Source organism: Rhipicephalus sanguineus, chromosome 11 (genome assembly GCF_013339695.2).
Source record: "Rhipicephalus sanguineus isolate Rsan-2018 chromosome 11, BIME_Rsan_1.4, whole genome shotgun sequence".
NCBI classification, from domain to species: domain Eukaryota; kingdom Metazoa; phylum Arthropoda; class Arachnida; order Ixodida; family Ixodidae; genus Rhipicephalus; species Rhipicephalus sanguineus.
In genome coordinates, this window is record NC_051186.1 from 39,439,791 (window position 1) to 39,465,067 (window position 25,277).

A 25,277-nucleotide genomic window follows, 5' to 3' on the forward strand; every position below is an offset into this window, starting at 1 on the left:
CAAGGACGAGGAATACCGTAGTTAGTTTTACTTGCGTGTACTTAACTTTATATAGTTCGCTGAAACATTTCTTTATTCGGGCAAGCGTATCCAAATAAAGTGGGAAATACACACCACATAAAAAAAAGCACAAGGACACGGTGACACCTCTCTGCGTCGCAGTGTTCGCTGTCGTCTGAAAATGACGAATGCGACCCAGGGGGCGTTCAGGTGCAATGTTCTCAACAGCGCCACCTCGCGGGAGGTAATAAAAGTAGGCTTAAGAAAGCAGAGTAAAATGACGCAAGGAAAAACTAAACAGCGTAGGCGGCTCCAATATATTCTCGTTCGCGAGCGAGATTCAACGTGTGCTCCGAAGGAGCACGGCCGAGTAGCGTACTTCGAGCGAAACGTACTTCAAATAAAAATGATGAACTAAAATGTGACAGTGTTTACATAGAACGTTGAGGCAAGCAGACTAAGTTTCATGAAAAAACAGGAATATGGCGAAGAAAGGCAGTGCTGTCAGCTGAAGACAGACGGCAATCGTGAAGCAGACGACAGCAGCAAAACACGCGGCTTATGACGGAAGTATTACACTTGGGAAGAAAAATTATGAGCATGATACAAATGCGAGCGAGAATTTTACAAAAAGACAACAAGAATGGTGGACACCCTGTAAGAGGAGAGCAGACATAACCTGCCGTGTATGTTTCTGAGAAACGTGCACGGCATCTGAACATGCGGGGCCGTTAACGCAAACGAACATTACAAAACAGGTCGCTGATAATCTGAAGTCCACCACTATATACATAATTATGACATACCTTTAGCCCGACACAACCCGAGAAATGTTTAATTAAGTAAGCCATCTGCTTTTTTTTTTTTGGTTGTATGCGATTGAATTCAGATACCTCGAGGCGACAGGCGCAAGTAGATATTTTGTTGGGTTGCCAATGGCCCATGTGCGCATGCGCGTATCATATCTGTAGTTTGTGACGACGCTGTGGACTGACCACTTGACAGTTAAAGGCTGTTCCCGTGTCTGCACCCCCCTGTCTACACCCCTTACTCACCGGACGAAGAGGCCTCGCTGCCTCTGCGCTTGAGTCCTCCCTGGCGCGAGTAGTCGGACACCCAGGAACCCGATCGCCGGTGCCGCTTGCCGTGCGCCGAGGAGCGCGAGCCCGAGCTGGAGTTGAGCTGCTGACGCAGCGTCTCCAGTTCCAGCGTCAACTCGTCGTTGCTGTCCTTCAACTCCTGCAGTTCGAGAGGCGGATGAGACGGCCGACGAAAACCAAAACAATCTCGTCACTGTTAAACGAGAGACGTTTCGGGCTTGAGAGAGCCAATGTTTCCGAAAGGAAACTGAGCGGCTTGTCTTCTACACAACGGCATTTCACTTCAAGACACGGCACCTACAACACGGCCTCCGAGGTTGAGCAGGGCAGGCACTGCTCAATGTATGTCTTTGTGTTCTAGAAGTAACCTCAAAGTCTTGGAAATTTTATTTCAGATTGAGTAATCAATACTGCTCTCGATATGTTACTTTCGTCGGGAACAACGATCTCTTATTTTAGGATTAACCTAGTTTACATTAACACAGCAAAACAACTTTCTCTCTAAGCGAGCCCCACCCGGAAAGAGCGTGCTTCCGAGATCAACGGTGGGCAAGCGCTGGCTTCACTTTTACCGGTAAGACGTCGCGACAGCATTTTTTTTTTTTAAACCTCCTTGGTACAATGCATGTACTGGTTCTTCGGGCATTGTCTCTTTATACTCGGCATAAATATTTCACCCGATCATTTCACCCGATCATTTTCTCATCACCCGATTGGGTGATGAGAAAACACGATGGAGGCTAATTCAGCCGGAGAGTACAATTGAGGCCAAGAAACCGCGCTTGCGTCAGGAAGAGAGCGAGAGAGGAACGAAAGAGAAAGGCAGGGAGGTTAACCAAGCTTTGGCTCAGTTGGTTACCCTACGCGTGGGGTGCGGGAAATTGGGTGTAATAGATCAGAGAAGAAAGAACAAGGGAAAGGAAATGGAAAATGAGCAGTTAGTGAGAACACACACAACACGAGCTCGCGCTGATAGTTCATAGACGCTCGTGAAGTCCGGTCGCCTTCAGGTGGCTCAGTAGGGCTGCCGTGGCCTCGGGCATGCAAGAGACCGTGGACCAAGGTCCCAGGATCTTCTTTTGTGATGGCAGTCTTGCATCAAGACGACCGAGTTTGGCTCCTAGAAAACGTCGTTGAACCTGGCAGGATGGGCAGTGGCATAGAATGTGCTCAATCGTTTTCGCACAGCCGCATGAGTTGCATGCCGCGCTGTTGGCCATTCCAATAATCATCATTCGACTACGGTCTCACAGCAAAGCAGACCAGACACGAAAAAAGGCGTGGGCTCAAGTTTGGGTACGCGTAATTTCAAGAAGACGAGACCAAAAACAAAACGAAAAGAAGAAAGAGAGAGAGGGAGAAGCGAGTGAGAAAGGCGCACACTTGCCTTATTCTGTTTGCGCATGACGTCGAGTTCTTGCAATATCTTTTGGTAGTGCTCGTCGTTAAGGAACGTCTGGCCCGATTCCAAGTCAGCAATCTAAAAGAGAACACGAGAAGAACCAACAAAAGAACGAGACTTACTAGGCTGGGTCTCGTTAGAGTTTAGTTAGAGGGGAAAAGTTTGCAATGTATCCCCATAAGTTAACTAAACAAAACTAAGTTCGTACGCTAAGTATTCGGGAGTGTTCGCCTCCTTCGTTTGCCTTAAACAGCTAACAGAGTCAGAGCACACAGGGCGCCTCATTAGTTAATGCTAGCACACCAATACTGCGCGGATGCTGAGGACGCTAGCTCAACGTATCGCCAATCACACGACAGGTAAAAGTTCGCTTCCAGAATTTCGTCAGTCAAGGGTGCGTTACAATCCTGGCCAGCTTTGGGTACAGCCTGTGTTGACATCCAAGAAGGCAGCTCCGAGCCGAAGCAACGGGCTCAATGCATCGGATAATACGTGGAAGACGCTTCAGCAACGCCCGAAAGACGCCTTCCAGATTCTTCCTTCAGTTACCCACCCGAACTTCTTTTGTCCACTTTAATTCCTTTCATTTAGGTCATAATAATTGCACTACAGCTAAAGAACAACGAACAATGTCGCCTATGTCTTTCTTTCCTTAGTTGTCCGTTGGCTTCATTCATTGGAACTGTGTCTAACAAAGAAACGGGCCCGTAAACAATCGCTCTTCTTCCACCTTAACTTATTAATTGGTTAGGTTGTGTTAACATTGGTCGAATGGTTAATGACTGCCTATTAACTGCAATGGCTTAATTGACCACTACGATTGAATTTCCATGGCGTGAAACACTTCAGCAAAACATTCAAAGCAAAGGTGACTCTAGAAGGTTTGTACGGACAAAAATCGCTTTTTATTTGCTATTGTTTGTCTATGCCCTAAACAAAAAAAAAATGTCTCAATAGTAAGCCGCCCTCTGACGATCTGCGCTCGTCAGAAAACCATTGAACGAGCGGGCAAAACATTCAATACGCGTTCGGCTCGTCGAAAGCCAAAAACCGCTATAATCATGCATGACGAGCTGAGGTCGTGGAAACACGTTAAGGGCCCCTAAACAACCTCTGAGAATACAAAGAACGAGCGGGTCATTCTCTCCTGGCGTTTTATGTCTTTTTCGGCACAGTTCGTCACGCCAGCGGCTCGTTCACGTGACGTCACGAGGAAATAAGCTCTCGATTGGTCCACATACGAGGTATATACGGTCCACATACGAGGCAGTGTTAAGCAAACTTTCTGTAAAAAATGTGAGCAATAAAATTCAATTCAATTCAATTCAATATCAGTTGCAGTTGCACACCCGTTCTGCCTTTTCGCGAGCGACTGTCGTGCGCGAGCAACTGATTTTACTTCCCTTTTGTGCGTTTTTGACGGCGCGAGCGGACATAGAAACGTTTAGCCGAAAAGCGCGAAATCCTGATTCGCTCAACGCTTAGTGCTGACATTGTCCACGTGTCTTATAAAGAAATAGCTGGCGAGAAGAAGATACTGCCTATATGAGGGTAGTGAAGGCGAGAATGAACCATTTGAACGGATTTCATGTAACGCGAATGGGCACAACGACACGAGAAGGCACATGAGGACACCACACAGCGCTCTATACGCCTTGTCGTGTCCGTGTGCCCTTTCGCGCTACATCAAAGCCGTTCCACTGATTCACCAACAGGCTCACACTGCAACCCTCGACGAGAACGAAAGCAGTTTCTTGTCTTTGCACTTGGAGTAGCTTAGGGGCCTTTTAAGGAACATCTAAACGAGTAAAAATCGTTTTCGAATAGCAACGCTAAGGGTTTGAGCAACTGCTTCAAACGGTGACGTCGCACTGCTTACCTTCTGCTTCAGCTGTGCGACGCTTTCGAGTTCCTTCTGCTGGCTCTCGCCCAGGCGATGGAGTTCGCGGTATCGTTCAGAATATTCCTGCACTTCCAGCTCGAGGCGGTGATTTTCCTGGAACAAACACAACAGTCATGCTGTAACGACACATAGTGTCTGCTTCGTATGTAATTTTTTATTTGTGAGATATCAAAGAAAAAAGCCCGATTCTTTCGAGCTATGCTGCTGGCGTAGTGTTTTCAGAATCGCACGGACTGTGAAACGAACCAGTATCTAGGTGATAATAGACCAATGACTTATTGCTGACCAATGAATCGATATGGGAACGGTCGATATGGGAACGGTGGCTCTCGAAAGGTCCAAAATAAGTCGCTTTATAAGCGTGTAAAAATATAGATTCATTAACGGTTCGTACGTTGAGGCAACGCGTGGCTCAGTATATTTCAGTTATAGGGGCAGTTAACTGACCAGTGGGCGCTATATGAGCTTTCACTGGACAGCCCAGTGCTGCTGACATTGGCCGCTGGGGCCCGAAGAAAATGAGACACACGTCCAAAACCTTCTTGCATGGCAGTGGAGGGGAGCGCTGGTGTGGCTTGTGTGTGTGTGTGGGGGGGGGGGGGGGGTCAGGTGCCCCTTTTGAACCCCCTTACCGACGCCCATGTGGCGGGGTGTGACGCATAGGCGTGCGCACGGGTAGGAAAGGGGGAGGGGGTGGAGGAGGCGCCTCGCTAATCAACTAAGAGCGAGACGCAACGTCTGCCCCATACTTTAACAGTCGGACCTGCACCGTCAATGTTTAAAGAGAAGGGTGATGGCCATGCAGGTTTTGGACGTTTATGGCGGCCAAATGCCCCTAAATGTTGCCTTACAAGAACTGTTTACTTCCCATTTTTAATCCCGGAAAGCCAGGGATCAAAGGCAGGTGATTGTGAAAAGCATTTCATCGTTCCATTTTCATTTCTTCATCCATTGTGAAGCGTGTTGTCTTTTGGACTCGAGAAACGGGGGAGGGGGGCGCTGCGATGAACGTTCGCCTCCCCGCCCCCCTTTTATGAGGAGCACTGAGCACGCCAGTGGTGTGACGAGTGCATCGCCTTCGCATATTGTCCGGCGACGGCTCAATTTTGCTTCTTCTGTCCGCTAGGTGATACGTTCTGGCGCTGCACTAGCACTGAAAACTTCTACTGCACGGTGCCTGTACCGCGGTCACTAACAATCGACACACCTGTTCGAGAGTGGCCACTTGCGCGCGCAGCCTGAGTTCCTCGGCACGCAGCGCGGAGAGCTCGTCCTCGCTGCGCTGTCGTAGCCGCGTCAGCTGCAGCGTGGTGGTCTCCCGCTCCCGCTGAAGCTCCTCGGTCACCTCGCGAAGCTGCTCGGTGTGACGCTTCTCCAGCGTCCTGCACAGGCGTATGATGAAGAATCGCAGCACAGCGACGTGTGATACGTAGTTTTGGTCGTCAGTTGTACACCTATGTACCTATCCACCCACCTACCCACTTGCAGGGTTTGTCCGTAAAGTCATGAGACGTGAGTCTGGCGAAGAGAGCTGATTGATCCGTTCGGTATATACTGTTAAAACTCTTCAAAGTAATCTACATTAGCATTGCTACACTACTACCAAAGCGAATCGCTTGTTGCGAAGTCTTCAGCTTCCGTGACCTCTTTCAGAGACTCTGTGACCTCAATCTAAGCTGAACCATCTTTGTAAGTCTCCAGGTTTCTGCTCCGTAGGTAAGTACCGGTAAGATGCAGCTGTTATATGCCTTCCTCTTGAGGAAGCCAACTAAATACGAACTAGCTCAGCTCTCTGTTATTCTGGATATCTATCTGTCCATAGCTATAGTTATAATTAATCTCTATATATGAACTCACAGCAGCCTGTTCTCAGAGGCCTTCTCCATCTTGGCGTGGTGCTCGTCCACCTCCTGGGCGATCAGCGCAGATCGAGCGTTAGCCTCGGCCACGTTCACTCGCAGCCGGTCACGCTCCTCACGAGCCTGCTCGAAGTTGGTCCTGGCAACAACGACACCAAAAGGAGTGTGAAAGCTAGCTCTGTAGAAAAGAAAAGTACTGCGCAGGAATACGAAAAGAAGCACGTCAAACAAGCAAATTTCATGATATTTTGCACTATACTGCAGTCAAGTTCTGACTGGTTCTGAAGTCAACCTAACGAGAGACAAGGCAACGTTAGGCAACCGAACATAGCTTAGAATATAAACAATCCTAACCACTGTACAAATTACGAAAGGGAAACTTGAAAACCACCTGAACTGTAGCACAGATTGTGCTACATAACAGGTACTTATCAATTTCGCCTTTCAGAACCTTTCCGCCACCTTGCGGGATTCCGCAGAACTTATTTGCAATCATTGATTCGGGTACGTAATCAAGTTTTGATTCGACCCTTGTGACATGCGCGTCGCGCTTTTTTGTATATATCTAGGTTTTTTCGTCTAATAAAGATTCAGCAGAGGGTCAGCGCTTGTGGTGTGTGTTTCTTTTCTTCCTGCGTAGTCTGTTTGCGCTCGAAGTTTTATTTGATAATGCGATACCAACTAGTCCACCTAGCTATCCTGTCCGACCCTTCGCAAACTCAATTAAGTGGCATAAAGGTAACCAGCTTGAGGTAAGACATAAAAAGTACCTTAGGTTAGGTAACTGAAGTTTGCGTTTGACAACATCCAAATTTAACCAGCGACCACGTTTGATGACATGAGCCAGGTTACACCCATACCCTAACAAATGTCAACCCACGAGTGGGTTAAATAGGCGAATGGAGTTCGCGGTTATACCATAACTCGGACGTAACCAGCGAATATCCTAGGTCCAACCCAAGTTAGGTAAAACCGAATTAGGCAACAACCAGACAGAGAATGCAAATGCGTCTGAACTCACTTGAGGTGCGTGAGCTCGTGCTGGTAGGAGGCGAGCGCGAAGGCGTACGTCGTGGACGCGTTGCCCGCGCTCACCGACGCCATCTCCTCTTCCAGCTGAGCAGTCAGGTCTTGCAGGTTCACCTTCAGGTTCGGATTGAAGCCCAGTTGCTGCGAAATAATAAAAACAAAGAGAAAGAGAGGTACACAGAGTGAGGTGTACTGCAAACGTCCTCGAAACAATGAAAACGCATACAAGTATGAGGCCTGAAGCTTACTAATTTTCTATAAGCACCGTTTGGAGCATTATTTCGCTATATGCAGTAATATGTTATATCCTGGATTCCTAGGCTTTAAACGAACTTTGTCTATATTCAGACAATTGCGCGGATGAACAGACGGACGGCGAAAGAGCAAGGCGAGACAAAGCGCTACCGACAACTCAGCGTTTATTGCATCAGCGCGATTGCCTGTATTATGTACTACCAAATAACCGACTTGCCGATCAGTCTGTCCTTGTGAGCTTTGTCTGCGGCTCCTCCTGTGATTATAAAGCGGTGTACAGAGCTTCATCGCTTCGTGGAATTCAGATCTTAAAGGGCCCCTAAACAATCTCCGATAATAGAAAGAACGAGCGCGTTATTCTATCCCGGCGTTTCCCGCCTTTTCGGTGCAATTCCTGACGCCAGCAGTCTGTTAACGTGACGTCATGAGGAGGTAAGCTTTCTATTGGTCCATATACGAGGAATATCGGTTGTGAAACTGTTTCCTATACGCTGCTCTGCCATGCAGTTGCAAGCCCGTTCTGCCTTGCCTCACATGACGATCGTGCGCGATCAATTGATCTCACTTCGTTTTGCGCGTTTACGACTGCGCAAGCGGAGATAACAGAGTGTAGTCGAAAAGCGCGAAATCCTTATCGGCTCAACGCTTAGCGCTGACACGGTCCACGCGTTTTATGAAAAAATAAGTGGCGAGAAGAAGATAGCGCCATTAGGAAAGATAGTGAAAGCGAGAAAGAAACAACTCTCTCGTCTTTAAACTTGGAGTCGTTTAGGGACCCTTTAAAAGAGTAAAATTATTCGCTCCAAGTGCTCTTTCTTTCACCAGCCTCACTTGGACACCTTTAGAAGCGAAGAACGCGAAACAATAGACCCGATAAACGATCGATAAAATGAAAGACGGACGAGAGGCAAAGCTCGGAGACAGACGACAGTTCCTCGAGCGTTTCCGGTAGGAAAAGGAAGAAGGGTAGACGGATGCTGCGGTAGAGGCGGAGCAAAGATCCGGAACCTTGGAAACGACAAGGAAATGACAAGAAAACAGGAAATCAGATTCAATGGGCTGCCGCCGCTGTTTCTTTCTTTCCTGTCCGGTAGTCTTAAACGATCGACAGTTGACTGCGTCAAGGAGGAGAGAGAGTGGAACAGAGAGAGTGAAAGAGATGGGAATAGTGTTGCAGTAGTGTGGTGGGAGGTCTCAACTGGAGACGCGGTGGGTGTCAGGGAGAGGCGCTGCTAACAGGATTAGCCGTTCATCCAATTAAAAACAAGAGCTATCGCCCCCCTTTTTTCTGGTTCAGTCACGCTGTTATACAGAGAGCAGACGCGTGGCGCAGCAAGCATCCAGGACTTCGAAGAAAATACCCCCCCCCCCCCCCCCCCGAGGACAAGTCTCTCCTGGTGACATACACACCTACCTCATCAGGAGGAAAATCGCAGACGAGATCTTGTTGCAAACCATACGTTTTGAATGAAGGAAGGGAATTTCGAGGGCTCGTTTCTTTGTTTGACAGAACCTTAATAAAAACCAGCAGATAATGAAGCCAGTGGAAGTATAGTCAACGTTAATTGTACTGTTTTAAGTGTGTTGTACTAATTCTGAAATAGAGTTGAGGAAAGCAAAGTGGACGAAGAGACAACTTGCCATAGGCAGGGATCAAACCTGCCCCATTCGAATCCGAAGGTTGTAGGTTCGGCCCCTGCCGGTCCATGGCATCCTATGACCGCATATTCTGCAACGGCGGCGACTAGATTCTTCGTCCGTTTGAATTTTATTTTCTCGTTATCTAATTATAACTAGACTTCATTAACGAAACGCTAGGCCTGTGCGGAACACGCAGCACAGTCACAGCATAAGCTGGCGGAGCCGCCTGCATAGAGCCCGCTGTCATAGAGCTCTCTTAGGGCGCCTACTGCAGGTACAGCTGCAAAGTACCCACTACGCCATAATCAAAATCACTTTGCGAAGTAGCGAAGTTCCCACGCGTTCCCAAGGTAATATACGTACTGAACTAATACGGCGATCTGGGCGAGTTGGTATACTAACATCTTCGGGTAAATGTGCAGCGCGTCACAGCGCCCGTGTCGTCCGCTTCTTGTCCTTCGTCTGTGCCGCGCAGCACATTTACCCGAAGATGCAATATACGTACTTGCGTAGGGGCACAGTGTGCGCACACTTTGTTGCTGCTGCTGTTCACGATGACGAGCATGATCCATTGCTCCCGAGACCTTCAGCCACCCACTCGTTACGCAGTTCACATAGTGTGACGCCTGGCTGCGATTCTACTCTTTTACCCCGCAATATTACATCTGCTGACACGTTTTCTCGCCATGCATAACGCTTGCGTGGGTTCTTTTGCCGAAAAAATAAGGTTGAACCAATGGGGTGTCTCTGGTCTAGAGCGCCTACTTGCCACGCATAAGGCCTCGGTTCGAATACGCCTCGAATCCTGCATTTTGTTTTTTACAGCGCCAGCTGTTATGAGATCACAACAACAGCCGTTTTTGGTACCGTATAGTTCTCCGCCGCCACCGCCGGTGTCCGTAACCGCTAACGTGCGAAATAAGAAAAAAAAACGAAATAAGAAATAAAATATCCAGTACGGAACAGGGGTTCGAACCTGGACCCTCTGCGTAGCCCAGTATTCTACCACAGAGCCATGCCAGTGCTTGAAACTCCTTTGTAAAAAGACCCTATACAGGCTTCATGTCGGGAAGGACACACATATACAATGAAATATAGCGTGATAGAAGAGTAAAATAACAACCAGGCGTCATACAACGCGAATTCTGTAACCAGGCGTCACACACTGCGAATTTCGCACCCAGCGGGTCATTGAATATACTTCCAACCCATAACAAGGGCTCAGCGATAACTCTTCATCGTCATCAGCGGCCGCATCAACAAAGTGCACATAATGCCTTACAGATATGTAGCGGTTACATCGCTTCTCCGCAGAATGAGGAAAAATGGCCTAGTGGGTGCTTCCCAACTTCCCAAAAATTATTTATGGCGTAGTCGGTACCTTGCATGTGTATTTCTATTAGTAACCCCAAGAGAGCTTGGAACGGGCTCTTGAAATGACGCTCTTGCAGCTTTCGCTGTGACTGTGCTGCGCTTTCCGCGCAGGCCTGTCTTTTTTTGTGAGTATTTTTTTTTTCTCCATGTGCGCAATAGCTGCGACGGCCGCCGGCAGCGGAGAGCTACACCAAGGAAATCCACTGTTGTGAGCTCGTAACACCTTAAGCTGTAAAACAAGAAACAACGTTTCCTATGCTGTCGTTGACTTCATTACATGTTGTCGTCACGTGCTTTTCTGTTATTGTTGTTGTTGTTGTTGGCTTCATATCTCAAGCAACACGGCTTCGTAACGAGATCCCCATACTGAGCAACGCCTCCTCCTCAAACGAATCAGCTGCCCGGAACAGTTCGGTCGTTGCTCGCGTGAAACAACCGACAGCGAGTTTTGAAGAGGCGCGCGCACGCCTTCGCTAATTGCTTTCCGACACGAAGATCGACAAAATGCGAGACAAACAAACAACGCTTCTCACATTCGCGACAGAGGCGGGAAGGCGGCAGACCGAGTTAAGAAAGCGTGTTATCCCCCTCCCCCCCCCCCACCTCCCAAGAATGCATCGTCTAGGGTCACGCGTTCGCACAGAAATTAACGGGCTAAACGCGCGGTATAACAGAAAAGAAAATACAACGTGAAACGTGGTGTCGGAAGTCTCGACTGCGCTCTCTTAAAACTCGGTAGTGCCTCCACAATTCCGCGCAGTGCAATGTAATCTACACACGGACAGTGTGAGTTACACATGGTTGCTAGAACAAGAACTTAGGCAATGTAAGGGGATCGCAAAATGTCAGCCTGATAGTCGCCTACTGCACGGAGTTGTATGTGATCGAACTACCTCCAAAGTGAGTCGACACATTCAGAGTCAAAGACAGCCGGGAGTCGGAGCGAGCGTAAGGTTGAGGCAGCACCGATGGAGTAATGCGATTTGCACGTATTGCACTTGATTACGGTTGAGTGTACGTAAGTCTGTACAAGGTCGAACACATACGATTTGCGGAGAATGTGACGATACGCTTCTTTCCAGCGGGCCTGAGAAGATTCCGCGAGTCTGAGCAAGCCTTAGTCTAAGATTGTACCTAACCAATCAGTAATATCTATAACGAGCCACTCTGCGCGGGCTGTGTTTACATTTGGATCTAACATGTGACCACTGATTTAACGGAACTTTCAATAACCGATTATCATCCTTCCCATGGAGTTCCCTACAATATTTGCTAGAGAAACCGCGGCGCGGCGATCGTTCACCCACCATGAGAATCATGGGTAGTACACGGATTTGCCAAGTCATCGTTCTCGCTGCTCGGAACGCGCTTGTGGCTTTGTTTGTTGCCGTGTTTCGGCATTTGTTTCGTATAAGCGAATGGATCGTTGTGAACCTCGTGAGCTGATTTGAATTGGTCATCCTAAAAGGTCAAGGTGATGAAGTTGGAATGTTGAACCTTCGCTGAACTTCGTCTTGCGACAAAGCGGCTGCAGGGCACACGGATCCCAGAGAACGAGGCTTAGGCAATTCCGTGTACTACCTATCATTTCCACGCTGGCTGAAGCGGCATGCGTTGCAGCTCCCATATATAGACACTAGAGCCAGATTTCCCTCTATAGTGTACTAGTATTATGAAACTCTATGACTGTGTCCAACGCGTACATCGTGACGAAAGACTCGTGGCACATTTCCTACAGTTCTCGAACGTTCATAGCGGTTGGCATCATCGGAGGAGGCTTTAACTGCACTGCATCGAATTTTCCCAGACGGACGTTTAAACGAAGCACGCTTTCCCGAGCTAACAACGATGGCGCGCAGAGCCTTATGCATATGAAAGGGCGGAATGAAGACGGAGGGAGCAGGAGGGGGTGGTGTCGAGCAGATGGCGCACATGTAGTTTCCGAGATTAATTGCGTAAACCATACAGTGGACGACGTGAAAGCGAAAAGCAGTGAGGGGCATACTGACAGGGAGTTTGTGTCGACACGAACGCGATCGCTGAACTCACCCCCCCCCCCCCCACACACACACACATGCAACAAACAGAAAAAAACGCACAACACATGATAAAATGAAAGCCCTTACTATAAGGGTGAACAAAGAAGTTAAGCGTAATCGTCAAAATAGCAAAAAACTGGAGATGATCTTAACCCTTGACTTAGGTGCCTGGCAATGGCACTCGCACGTCGGCGTTCGCGAGCCTTGGTGTATTACTTGAGTTAACATTGCGTTTCGTCGCGTTGCCTAAGCGGATCCCAAAGGCTACGCAGAAGGAAGCGCGAGGTTGATATTTGCTCCGCAAGGTGCCGCAACGATCACAGCTGCTCACAAGAAAAGCGTCTGCTCTTTCGACGAAATTATTCAAATAACTTTCGTTAATTATCCTGACAGTTCATTGGCCCTCGTGCAAAGTAAACTTGTGCTCCCATGTCATATGTATTCTGTGTAACTCTTAAGTTGAACCAGAGCCATTGATTTCGCACCAGTTCAACATTTTTTTAAAGACTGCTTTTATATATTCGGAAAACCGGAAGTAACTGCTCGACCGGGAGGGCTTGGAAAAAAAACAAGTGCGTCACACGTTGCTCGCGGTACTCAAAACGAAAAAAAAAAAGTAAACCGAGAAGAGGTGTTAGCGACTTAGAGACTTAGCGCAGAGACCGGTAGTTTCTTAACGCTAAGCACTGCCTGAACCTGACTAGTTGGCGTATTGGACACGTGACTACCCGCGATGTTTACACGGATAATGCATTACAAAAAAAAAATAATAACGGCAGCAGATATAACGTGCCAGGTTGGAATCTACGTACAGCGAAGAAGCTGAGAGTTCGCAGCATTTCGAAGTCGTTTTTGCTCGGAGCGAGGTTTTAGTTTGCATTGCTGTCAGGTTTCGTTTCGGTCCCACGAGTGCGAAGCCTGTGATGCACCCTTAAAAGGGAAATGACAGCTGGAAAAAGAACGACATTTTCATCTTGCCGTTCTTGTCTTTCCTTTAGCCGGCTTCCTCGTAGATAGTGTCAGCCAGTTGATAAGCTAAACAAACTATAAACGCTGTTTTCAAAGTCCTATACTAATCCCCGAAGCGATGTAGCTGCGGAGTGCTAAAGAAACAAAACAAACAAACAAACAAACAAACAACAAACAAGCAAATAAACAAATAGCAGACGCCCTTCGAAAGCAGTGGACGGCGTATCGCTCCGAGGCAGGCGGGTAGGCAGGCACACGGGCACAGGGCCAGTACGGCATCGAAAGAGCATTCTAAAGCGCACTACCGATAAGACAAACGACTTGTAGAAAAATAAAAAAGAACAGTCTACTAGAAGAAAAACAAGAAAACAAAAGGAAGGTATAGAAGGACGAATGCTCGAGCAGCGACCGAAATAAAGCGAAACAAGTGGCGCCCCCGGCCGGTGAGAAACGGGGCCAGGCCTAACGAGGCCTGGCAAACACTTCTAATGCGACACACACACACACACACACACACACACACACACACACACACACACACACACACACACACACACACACACACACACACACACACACGCGCGCACACACACACACACACACACACACGCACACACACACACACAAACAAACAAACAACCGTTCTCCCTAATCTCGCCCACAGGGCTAGTGTGGCTCTTCCCCGTGAAAGGCAACAAACGGCACCGCATTAAAGCTGTCCAACGCAGCGCGACAAACGGGGTAGAAACAAGGGTTTGGGGAAGAAAGGGAGACGGTGGGAAGAAAGGGGAAAGAGGAAGACAAACGGGACGGTAGTTAAGAAGCCCCACGACACACGTGGCGAAGGACAAAACCCGAAAACGAAGAGAGGAATCTGTACAAATAAAAGGGATGAGAAAACGGAAAGTACAGACAGTGACAGTAAAACTAACTTCCCCACATCCCCACGCCACTTCGGGACTATGAAAGGAAGCGCCGCTCAACCGTAAACTTGGCAACCCCACAACGCAAGCGCCTCCTTTCAAGCGCATCCGTGCAAACCCTCGTTTTCGGCTGCGTATTATTCTTTTTCCCTGCCATAGTCCCTAAATCCCGCAGAAAACTCGCTCAATTTCTTACAGCCTTCCCCATTCCCTTTTACCAACGCTGTACCCGTGAAGACAGTTTGCTTAACCCAGCGCTCTTTGTCTTACTGAGTACGCGCGCTCTCGCTCGAGCTCGGGGACACAGGGCTTCAACCTCCAGCCACAGATCCCCGTTTACCTATTTCTTTTTCCCCAAACCCTTACAATACCACCTAAAACAGCCCAACCACCACCGCCGGCAATATCTTCCACCACAAGGAACACTTCCAAACGTCTTTCGCGCGCCTCTGCTCCCTAAAAACCTTTACTCGTAGCTTCTCGGGAAAAGGGAAAAAAAGGGGAAGTGAACGAAAGGTTCACGCATATGTCAGGCTAGGAAAGCGACAAGCGGCGTCGTACTTGCAGCTTCGCCTCATTTCAATCCTCCTTATATCTAGGCTATCCCACGTCCCCGAAACACTCTCCCCCTTCCCTAATTTGGGGTTCACATATGTTTCTCCCTTGCCGATACAGAAGGGACAGAGTCCAAGCCTTTACCCAATATCTCGCGTTCTCTTACTGACTCCTAGCTTCCACAGCCTCGACTCCCATTTGTTTATTTTTTTTTATTATTTCGATTCTGGGCCGTGTCAGCCGAGCAGACTCGCAAATCGAATAAAGAGCCCGGCGCTCACAAAGCACGCTCCTCGAGAGAACAGAGCGAAAGAGGTCGGGAAAAGCAGGCAGAAAGAAAAGAGTCTAGGAAACGAAAATGCGAAGATGAACGAGGCAACAAATACACGAGACAGGCCTTTTCTGCATGATCGTATTCAAGGCGGAGGAAGGAAAACTAAATTGGGAAGCGGGCAAGTAAGAAGGCCTAAGCGTAGTGTTAGAGACCGTGCACCTTTAGTAGTTCGCCGAAGCAGGGAGCAGAAGTCGAGCACCGCAGTCGGTTGAAGAAAGGAGGTGGATTACAGCTGTAATCCCTCTTCGGCTCAGTTGACTAACACGCACAAAGAACGGAGAGAGATGAAAGGGAAACTGGTGATCACGCTATGAAACGCTATGACAGGGATACTTGACAAGCACCCCTTTGTAGCACGAAGCCACGAGGAAATACATGCAGATTTCTCTGAAAGGAAAACTTATTTGAAGAAAACTTTGTCCTGGACTTGGGATCGAACCCGGGACCAACGCATTTACGGGGGAGGGTCGCTGTACCAAATGAGCTAACCAGGATGTTAGCAATTGACAGCGCGAGGGCGAATTAGTCAACTCGAATGATCAGTCATGCCTCTCATAACACTTCCGCCACCTCGCGGGATTCTGCAGGACTTCCTTGCAATATGCAACGCTATGTGGTCTTGCTGGATCGTAGCCACTGTCGCGATAATTGGACACTGGGTAAGCATCAGCAGCCGTAAGCCCAGTAGACTCACACACACACACACACACACACACACACACACACACACACACACACACACACACACGCGCGCGCGCGCACGCACGCACGCACGCACACGCACGCGCGCACACACACACACACACGCGCGCGCGCGCGCGCACGCACGTACGTACGTAACGTACGCACGCAAGCACACAGTGTGTAGGCTACAGCTCTAATGGACGATAGTGCGAAGGAGGACTATCACACGTTTTTGTCAGAGAAGCGACACTGCTTGTCGAAACGCTAGCTCCAGCATGACTCACTGCTCAGTCCTTTCCCATTCAACCGCAATGTCAGACACGTGCTTAAAGTCGATGTGTCAATACCAAGCGTTTCAGCTGACAAACGGAAGGCGTCGCGAACTGGTGCCTACGAGTGCAGTCACGGCACTAAGGTATAGTGTGTAAATGTGCAATTGGATTGAACCTTTGGCAGTCTCGAGCGTTTTTTGGTTAGGCGACTTCTAAACGCGTTTCTAAACGTTTCTTCTTTACCGTACAACGACTACAACATTATACACGATAAAGCATAAATACAAAAAATAAAGATGTCAGAACTCGACTACAGCTCAATATATCAATGCAGAAAGACGATCCCTAAACAGTTTAGAATGCCTCCTTGAGCAACGCAATAATTTGAATGTAAAGCATATATTCGCTTACGTCTCAACGCAAAAAGAAAAAAAGAAACATAAGAAGCGTAATACTGCATATAAAGAAAGGAAGCTGAATCTGTCCGTAAGAAATAATTGCAACCGTTAATCATTCCGAGAGTTGCTAAACCAGGTTATAACGGTTTGACGATTTGGTTGGAACGCTAGAATACCAAATGTGACGTTAACTTTCTTCTTATTTCATTTGCTTTCGTTCGGTGAAGCAAGAAGCAGAGAGAGAGAGAGAGAGAGAGCGCGACAGAGTACGTGAAGGTGTTACTTCAAAAAAGAAAAAAAAACTATGGGGACTCCATGGTCTGGAATAAAAAAAAAAGAAAACAGAAATAATAGAGGCCTCTGTTGCTAGGCTGGTACAAGACGAGAGAACAGCGCGTGGCGACGGATATTAGGTTCACTAAGGAAAAAAACAAGCCTGCGCGGAAAGCGCCCCACGGATACAGCGAAAGCTGGAAGAGCGGCATTTCTAGATCCTGTTATAATTTGTATGTGTATTTTTTAATCAATAATTATTATGCCTAGGGGCATACTTTCGAAAATAAATAATAAAAAACACTCTTGGGGCTACTAATAGATGTACACAGCAAGGTACCCACTACGCTATAAATCATTTGCAAGGGTTGACGCTTGGGCAAGTTGGTGTGGATTAATCTCAATATGTTAACAGCGCATAGAACGATTAGGAAGGGCGCTCTTCACCTCTGTTGTCTCGTCCCTTACTAATCGTTCTATGCGCTGTTAACATATTGATATAAATCATTATTTTTGTGAAGTTAGGAAGCACCCACTACGCCATTTTTCCTCATTCTGCAGAGAAGCGAGATACCCGCTATATATATCTGTAAGACATTATTTGCAATTTGTTGATGCGGCGGCTCATGACGATGAAAAATTATGGCTGAGCCCTTTGTAATGGGTTGGAAGCTTTAAACGACCCACTAGTTTCGCGCGGTACGCGAAAGAATTGCTCAACCCCCTAAAGAACTTACTGAAATAATTGTCGGAAAACTCAATATTCAGCGATTATGCGGTAAACGATTTGTTATTAGAAGAGTTTAATGATGACCAAACTTCCCCAGAGTAACGGGAATATTCCTGAGCGTTCTGCTGCGGTTTGCAGCAAGACTTCCTAACCATTGCGGCCGCTGAAATCAACGCGCTGTCCGGAGTAACTTAATTTGAGATTATTAGTCAATGTTTATTTGGCGAGTGATCGCTAAAAGATGACGATAGCTAAAGGATGCGCGAGAAGAAACGTCACAGAACTGTCTGGACTAAACGCGTGACTAACCATGTGTTGCTCGAAATTTCGTACACGCATATAGTAGCAATGAACATAACAGGAACTTCACAACAAAAATTTTCTCAGTTTGATTGCATCCTAACACGAAAGCAAGAAGATGAGTGAGAGGTTAGAGCAACAGGGCTTTACACCACAAGAAAGTCGCACTGTCCCTTATGTATTTACCTAAGATGACCCGCAGGCGAAGGCCATCTTTTAAAGACGATAGTCTTTCTTGGGGAACTTAAACGCAGAAATTTTGGTCTGTCTTTCTGTCTTTCTGTTTGTCGGCACGTCCCTCGATTCAGCCACTCGGCCAAAGTTGAACCACTTGCCCAAGGGCCAGCCGTCTTGAACTGGTACGGCTGTTCATACTTGTGAACGTTGTCGATCAAAAAGTAAATATCATGCATATCTGAGGTGCAACATCACTAGGTAAGTATTAGGTGGCGTGTTCCTTTAATAGAAAATGCATACATACGTAATTTTAAGGACCCTAGTTTCTTAAGCTGCGCTGAAAATGCATAAGAATGGAAGCTTAAGCGAGTTGGTATGCGTTCATCTTTGTTGAAACAGCGCTCACTAGACGACGACGAAGTAAAAGAAGGCACAGGACAGGCAGCGCCTGTCTTGTGCCTTCTTTTACTTCGTCGTCGTCTAGTGAGCGCTGTTTCAACAAAGCTGAAAATGCGACTGCGCTGAAATTTGCCTTCCTCCGTGCCCTTCGCACGAGCTCATTGTTGTGTTTCAGTTTCGGTTCTGTATTGCACTGTACGAATGCCATGGGTTGGTGTTGAAAAACTTTAGTTTTGAGAAGGCCAAGAAGGTGAAAAAATATTTAAAAAATGAAAAAGCAGCGTTGTGGGCGCTTTCAGGCTGCCGGCTGTGGGCGCCGCTCTGGCGTTCCTGTTTTACCCAGGCGACGTGTAAATAAAAGAGTGTGTGTAGAGTACTCGTTGAGTGCGGACGTTTCTCTGCTTCAGCGCTTCGCGCCAAACCGCGTTTTCGGGCTGGCTGGCGTCCCCGCCGGTCGCGTTGGTCACCGCCGGTCTTCGCCTGCTGCTGCGCCGGGACTACCAGCACGCAACACAGCGCTCATGTTTCCCGACGTATTGCCAGATGGCGTCCATATCTCACACAGCACCTCTTCTATCGTCTTTACACGACATTTGCAGCGAAGCACGCAGATACGCGGCCAATTTTTTTTTCTTCTGAGGCGGTTGCATTCTCAGTCGGTTGTACGCCGACGGTCACATTTTGTGTTTGATGAGGCATTGAAGTCTTCCGAAATGGCCGCCATTTCTTTTTTTTTATGTTAACACGTGCAGGAAAACGGGAAAATACCTTATCGATGCAACAAAAACATCACAGAAAGGAATTTAGGTGGATATTTCAAAGAGGTAGTACAAAAAGCGAAGAACTTTACCTAACACGAAGCGAGGACCCACGCGCACTGTTTAGAATCTACTTAAGGTAAGTGAGTTTGGCACTCACCAAAGCCAGGCACGACGCAGAAATCGAACCAGGAAGCTTTCAGCTTGGAAGACTCCCACGCTATTCTTAAGTCGGGCTCGTCCGATGCCGCCACACAGTGCATCCGGGTTGTGAGCAAAGCAACCGTAGCGAGAAGGATTTTTGTGAACAGGGTAATCGAATTACAGTCGGCGCAGGAAGTAAATTCTATCTCTCCCAAACCGGCTCATCCAAAAGCCATCTGAAGGGAATGGGCCACACTAGTAAGAATCTCGTCGATACGTCTGTTTGGACACCGCGGAGAAACAACGCATTATCCGGAAAGAAGCAACATCTTATAACTCTTATGGCAGAACAAAGGACTGTGCAGAAAGCTACCGTCACAAGCAGAACAGACTTCACCTGAAGTGTACAGTCTGAATGACCCTTGGATAGCGCGGCCGCGGTCGGCCGCTTCAGCCTCCATTTTTTTGGCAAAAAAGTGCACAGACTGACACCGCAATGACAACATGCATAATCGCACCGCATGCTCTCAGCCATTGTTCTATAATTCAAGCATGAACGAAAGTTCAGTAACGTAGCTTTCTGGGCGAGTTGGTTCATAGTAATCGGAAGAAAGCAGCGAAAAAACCACCCTGTCCTGTCTGGCTCTTCTTCTTCGCCGTCTTCATGTGGTTTTCTTTTTTTTTTGCTGGTTTCTTCCGATTACTATGAACGGAAGCTTGTACCTAACGCGAGGTAGCAGATGTGGACGGAGCAAACGTCGGCAGCCACGCGCTCGGCCACTCGCGTGATTCAGACTGTACTGGGAAGTCAACAAACGAGTGAAGACCCACTGAAAAGAAAAAAAAAATCGTATCTATGGAGGATACGGATCCGTACATACGCAATTATTGAACTGCGAATGCGCATGATGAGCGTTCCATATATACGGTTTCCGTATCAAGCTTGTGTAGGTCTTGGTGCAGTTCTAAATCCTGCGCTCAATGCCGATCCACTACATTGAAACCCTAGGAAGTGCGTAGCACGGTCAAACCAGTAATTCCCTTGGCGCTTCTCACCGCCTCGGCGATCGCGCGCTTGTCGAGGCGGTGGCGCCCTCTCTTGCGCGGCGTGGGAATCAGACGTATGTTTCAGGAGCGTTTTCCGCGATTTTAGGTAAATTATTGGCAAATTCTAGGTTATTTCTGTAGTTTATATTATTTTATACCTCGTTAGTTTATTATGCACTGGTTTTGAGCATCGTTAGCACCTTGTTTTAGGCCTGTATTGACCAATGCGTCTCCATGCGACATGAAACGGTGGATGGACGACAGGCAAGGCCCCTAAAGTGCTACGCACTTAAAAAGATACATAGTTATCACTGTAAGCGACTATATACAACTCTGAACACTGTATTTTTTTAAGCGATTAAAACGTTAGTTGGTGGGCTCGTGGGGCTTAACATCCCAAATCGACTCAGGCTACCAGAGGTGCCGTACTGAAGGTCTCCGGATAATTTCGACCACCCTGAAGTTTTTGAACGTACACTGAAATGGCACAGTACACGGGTTTCTAGCATTTCGGCTCCATCGATATGCGGCCGCCCCGGCTGGCATCGAACCCGCGACCTTCCGGCCAGCAGCACCATGACCACTGTATACCACAACGCCGCGGACATGGCTTAGTTTTATTTGTTCTACACAGAATCCCATGCTTTGCTGAAAACGTGGGAAAAAGTAGCTTTCGTCCCACTTTATTGTGATACTTACATGCGTTTCGGCACGGAGCTAATGCGAGTCAACAAAAAAAAAAAAAAAATCGTTTAAAACAGGCAGCGCCCCACGCGGAGGAAATGGGTGAACTTTCTCCACGGTCTTTTCTATTCCTAAAGGAAAGTTTGCTCGCCAGAGAGCAGGCATGACATGTAACTGCGCGCGCTTACGGGAGAAGCGGGTTGTTTATGTTTAAAGAATTAAAGAGCAACAGAAGACTGTAGGAACGAAAAGGATGCTGTGCGTTTCTGAAACGAAAAAAACAAATAAAACCAATTAAGAAACCAAGAGGCACCCGAAAAATTTTTGGGTTGAAGAAGAATGCTGGAAGAGCAAGAGAGCGTGCGAATGCAAATAAGCCACGAAGCGCGCGAGGTTTTATGGCCAGTGGGCGGGAGAAAAAAACAAATCGGGCCAATCAGCGAGCTCAGCGACGGCCCCGCGGTAATTTAAAATGAAAAAGAAAAGGCGGCGGGAGTTGCGTGATTGCCCTCCTGTGCCTTATATCGCTCTCTTCACGGTTGATCGTTCCGGCGTGGGGAGTACGTATAAAACACAAATGCGGAGCGCGTGCGTTTACGGTAATATGCTAATAACAATAAAGGAAAAGTATGTGCAGCTTGCACTGAGTCGCGCAAGGCTGGGGCAGAGCAGAGCCAGTTGGCACTCGGCTGGCCCCGGCTTGACTGGGAACACGTGCATTCACACGCCGATGCACGAAGTGTTCACGTGATCAACACCGTAAATCACGAGTATTGGCTAGGAATGGATCGGGTTCGATTGGGAATCGCTGGGCAATCACAGCACCAAGAAGCTGTATTACCTTAATTAGCTTAATCGGCGTCATTTGCATATTCGAGGCTTGGTCTCGACAAGCTCGCATAACAAGTAAACCTAGGCTTAATTAGATAATTAAACTAGTTAGCACTAACTAGGCTGAGTCTTAATTAGTCAGCTCGGCTCATCTTGACGAGCCCGGCATGACTAGCATACCAGAATCGCAACTCGACTTAATTAGAACTAATAAAGTTTTCACTTAGCTTAATTATGCTTAGGTAATTAGGCATTGCCATGCTCAACGAGGCTTAATTAGGCTTGGCTATGATTAACTTGGCTTAACTAGGCACAGCAGTGCTTAACTTGGCTTGACGTGGCCGCGCCGGCATGATGATAATTTATTGTCTACATCCCGAACTGGGCAAACGGCGGCCAAAGCAGCTCTGCTTATGATTTGTTGAAGCCTGTCGGTTTATGACGGCGGGGAACGTAATGAAATATTAGTACCATGTATATCGGAACCGTGTTTGTCGGAACGCCGACCGATAGCTCGAAGATCGCCCGCCGAAAAAGAAAGAAAGAACAACAAGGACACAACGACAAAGGCGAACTTGCGACCTATTCAAGAAAATTCCGAAGAAAATCCACAGAAAAGCAAAGACAAAATCTGAAGCACGTCCTAAGTTAGTGTTTCCTCTTTCTTCGCTACTGTTATTTGCATCTTTTCTTTTCCCTGGTTTCTTTTTTGTTTTTGTTGTTTTTTTTCTTGCCTTAACCCTATAAGTACCCCCGGCCTTACACAGCAAAGCCCATAAGCTTGTAACAGCTTAGACGACGCCTTACCTTCCCGCCTCGTTTCCTCCTCACCCCGGCTAAATCACTTCCTTTATTCACAGCAGTCGCTTAATCCGCCCCTGACATGTCACTTAGTGCAGTTCTAAATTAGTCCACTTGGTACACTAGTAATATTATGTATTGGGGTTTTACGCCCCAAAACCACGATATGATTATAGGAGACGCCTCAGCGGAGGGCTCCGGAATTGTCGACCACCTGGGCTTCTGCAATGTACACCTGTCAATACCTTTTTTGACGAAAGAAAATGACGGCGAATGAATGAATGAATGAATGAATGAATGAATGAATGAATGAATGAAATGAATGGAAATACACGGGTCTCTTGTATTTTGCCTCCATCGCAATGCAGCTGCCGCGCCCGGGATTCGATCCCGCGATCTTCGCGGGATCGAACCAGGAAATAAACAAAAAATACATCAATGATTAAAATATATCAATAATAATTATTAACGAACGTTGACGACAAACGCAGTGATCCACGGTAGTCACTACAAACAAAAAAAAATTACACCATCTCCCGCTAAAGGCTCTGATATACTCCAGCGTAACGTCGACGAGCGAGCGCGCGCGTCGCGGCGACGTTACGTCCGCAAAAAAACAGCTCTCTATAGTCCGGCGTCGTCTGACCGCCGACGCGGCCGACGGCTGCTGGCGCGCTCGGCGCCGAATAGATCCTGCTGCATTTTGCGCCAGACGCGCCAGACTCGCATGTACAGGAACCTGCTTCGCGGGCTGTTTCGTCGGTTCCTGACAGGTGGCGCGGGCGTTCTTCGCTTTACTGCGCATGCGCTCCTCTAGATACGATCGCACCGGCGTGTCGGAGAGGGCTCGACTGTAGCGGAGACCGGTTTGCGCCTGGCGTTGCGTCGCCAGCTCGGCGTGACGAAACGCAACGTCCTCGCGGGCGCTCGCGTCGGACGCCGGAGTATAACAGAGCCTTAAAGGGGACCATGAGGCGATGCGAAGCCGGAGCACTTGCACGATCGCGTTTCGTTGGCGTTCGTTGGGCATGGTACCGACCTCGCGTCGTGGAACGCGAAGAGGGACGCTACGCGCGTCGTATCTTCCATCTAGCCCGGCCGTTAATTCTCACAGGGCGAGCGGGGAACGCGTTCGACAGGCGGGCGAGAGGGGGGCAGCGTAGGAGAGGAGGGAGAAGGGGAGGCGACGCGCATGCGCTCGAGCTCATCGCGGCGTTGCGCAGGAGAGAATTTCGGCATGTCTAGCCCGCGTTTCAGTGGAAGAGTGGAAAGGGGGAGGGGAGAGGAGTATGGGAGAGGGGGAGGGGAGAGGGAATGTGGAGAGGGAAAGGGGGAGAGGAAGAGGAGATGGAAAGTGGAGAGGGTAGGGAGGGGAGAGGGGGGGAGAGGGAGAGTGGAGAGGGGATAGGGGGTGAGGGGGAGGGTAAGTGGAGAGGGAAAGCGGAAAGGGGAAGGGGAGAGGGTGAGTGGAGAGGAGGTGTGTGGAGAGGGTATGCGCATGAGCAGTAAGGGTGGTCACGCCGCACACCACCACCACCACCACCACCACCGGATTGAGCTCCGCCTTAAGATACTTCGCATCTAAAAACGCCAGGCCTGCGGGGAAAGCGCAGCACAGTCGCAGCGAAAGCTGGAAGAGCGGCATTTCGCAGAGCCCGTTGTAAACTCTCTTGGGGCTACTATTACACTATAGAAAGGCACCCACTACGCCAAAAATCATATTGTTTCTAAGTTGGGAAGCACCCATCACGCCCTTATTCGTCATTCTGCGGAGAAGCGAGGTACCAGCTACACGTTTGTAAGGCATTATGTGCACTTTGTTTATGGCGACGGCTGATGACGAAGAATTATGGTTGAGCACTTTGTAATGGGTTGGAAGCTTTAAATGACCCACTAGTTACTTAATTCGCATTGTGTGACGCCCGGTCGTTATGTCACTCTCCCACCACGCTTTATAACATACGTTAACGTTAGCAAGAAAGAGAGAGGGAAAGATCTTTATTGATACCTTGAGGAAGTGGATCAAGGGGGCCTTATGGGCTTCCTCGGCAACCAATAGAAGCGCACTTGCGTGGTACCCACTACGCTATGAATCGCTATAATTTTTGTGAAGTAGGGAAGCAGCCACTATGCCATTTTTCGTCTAGGGATGAAAAAATCGATGAACGATTAATCGATTAAAGGTCTACAATTAATCGATTAATCGTCATCGATTTCCGCATTTCGATTAATCGAATTAATCGAATAAGACTATTCGATTAATTGATTACGGAACCTCCCACTCCCGCCCCCAACCTCGCCCCTTGGCCGGAGCGCATGACTGCGAGGCGCGCTATCCTGAGACGCAGATGCCGTGCACATCGCCTCTCTTTCACTGCTTTCTTATACTACAGCGA

The 25,277-nt window shown here is 48.1% G+C and overlaps 1 protein-coding gene across 4 annotated transcripts in view; it reads right to left on the reverse strand.

Moving 5' to 3' along the window:
- Positions 1-25,277, reverse strand: part of LOC119373358 (blastoderm-specific protein 25D) — a 430,103-nt gene that overhangs the window by 17,656 nt on the left and 387,170 nt on the right. For all 4 annotated transcript variants that reach the window (XM_049420437.1, XM_049420436.1, XM_049420435.1 and 1 more), the window contains 6 exons: positions 7,286-7,434; positions 6,263-6,403; positions 5,613-5,787; positions 4,382-4,498; positions 2,488-2,580; positions 1,056-1,239 (listed from right to left, as the gene is read on the reverse strand). In XM_049420437.1, coding sequence (XP_049276394.1) covers positions 1,056-1,239; positions 2,488-2,580; positions 4,382-4,498; positions 5,613-5,787; positions 6,263-6,403; positions 7,286-7,434 — 859 coding nt within the window. The remainder of the gene's footprint in view (positions 1-1,055; positions 1,240-2,487; positions 2,581-4,381; positions 4,499-5,612; positions 5,788-6,262; positions 6,404-7,285; positions 7,435-25,277) is intronic.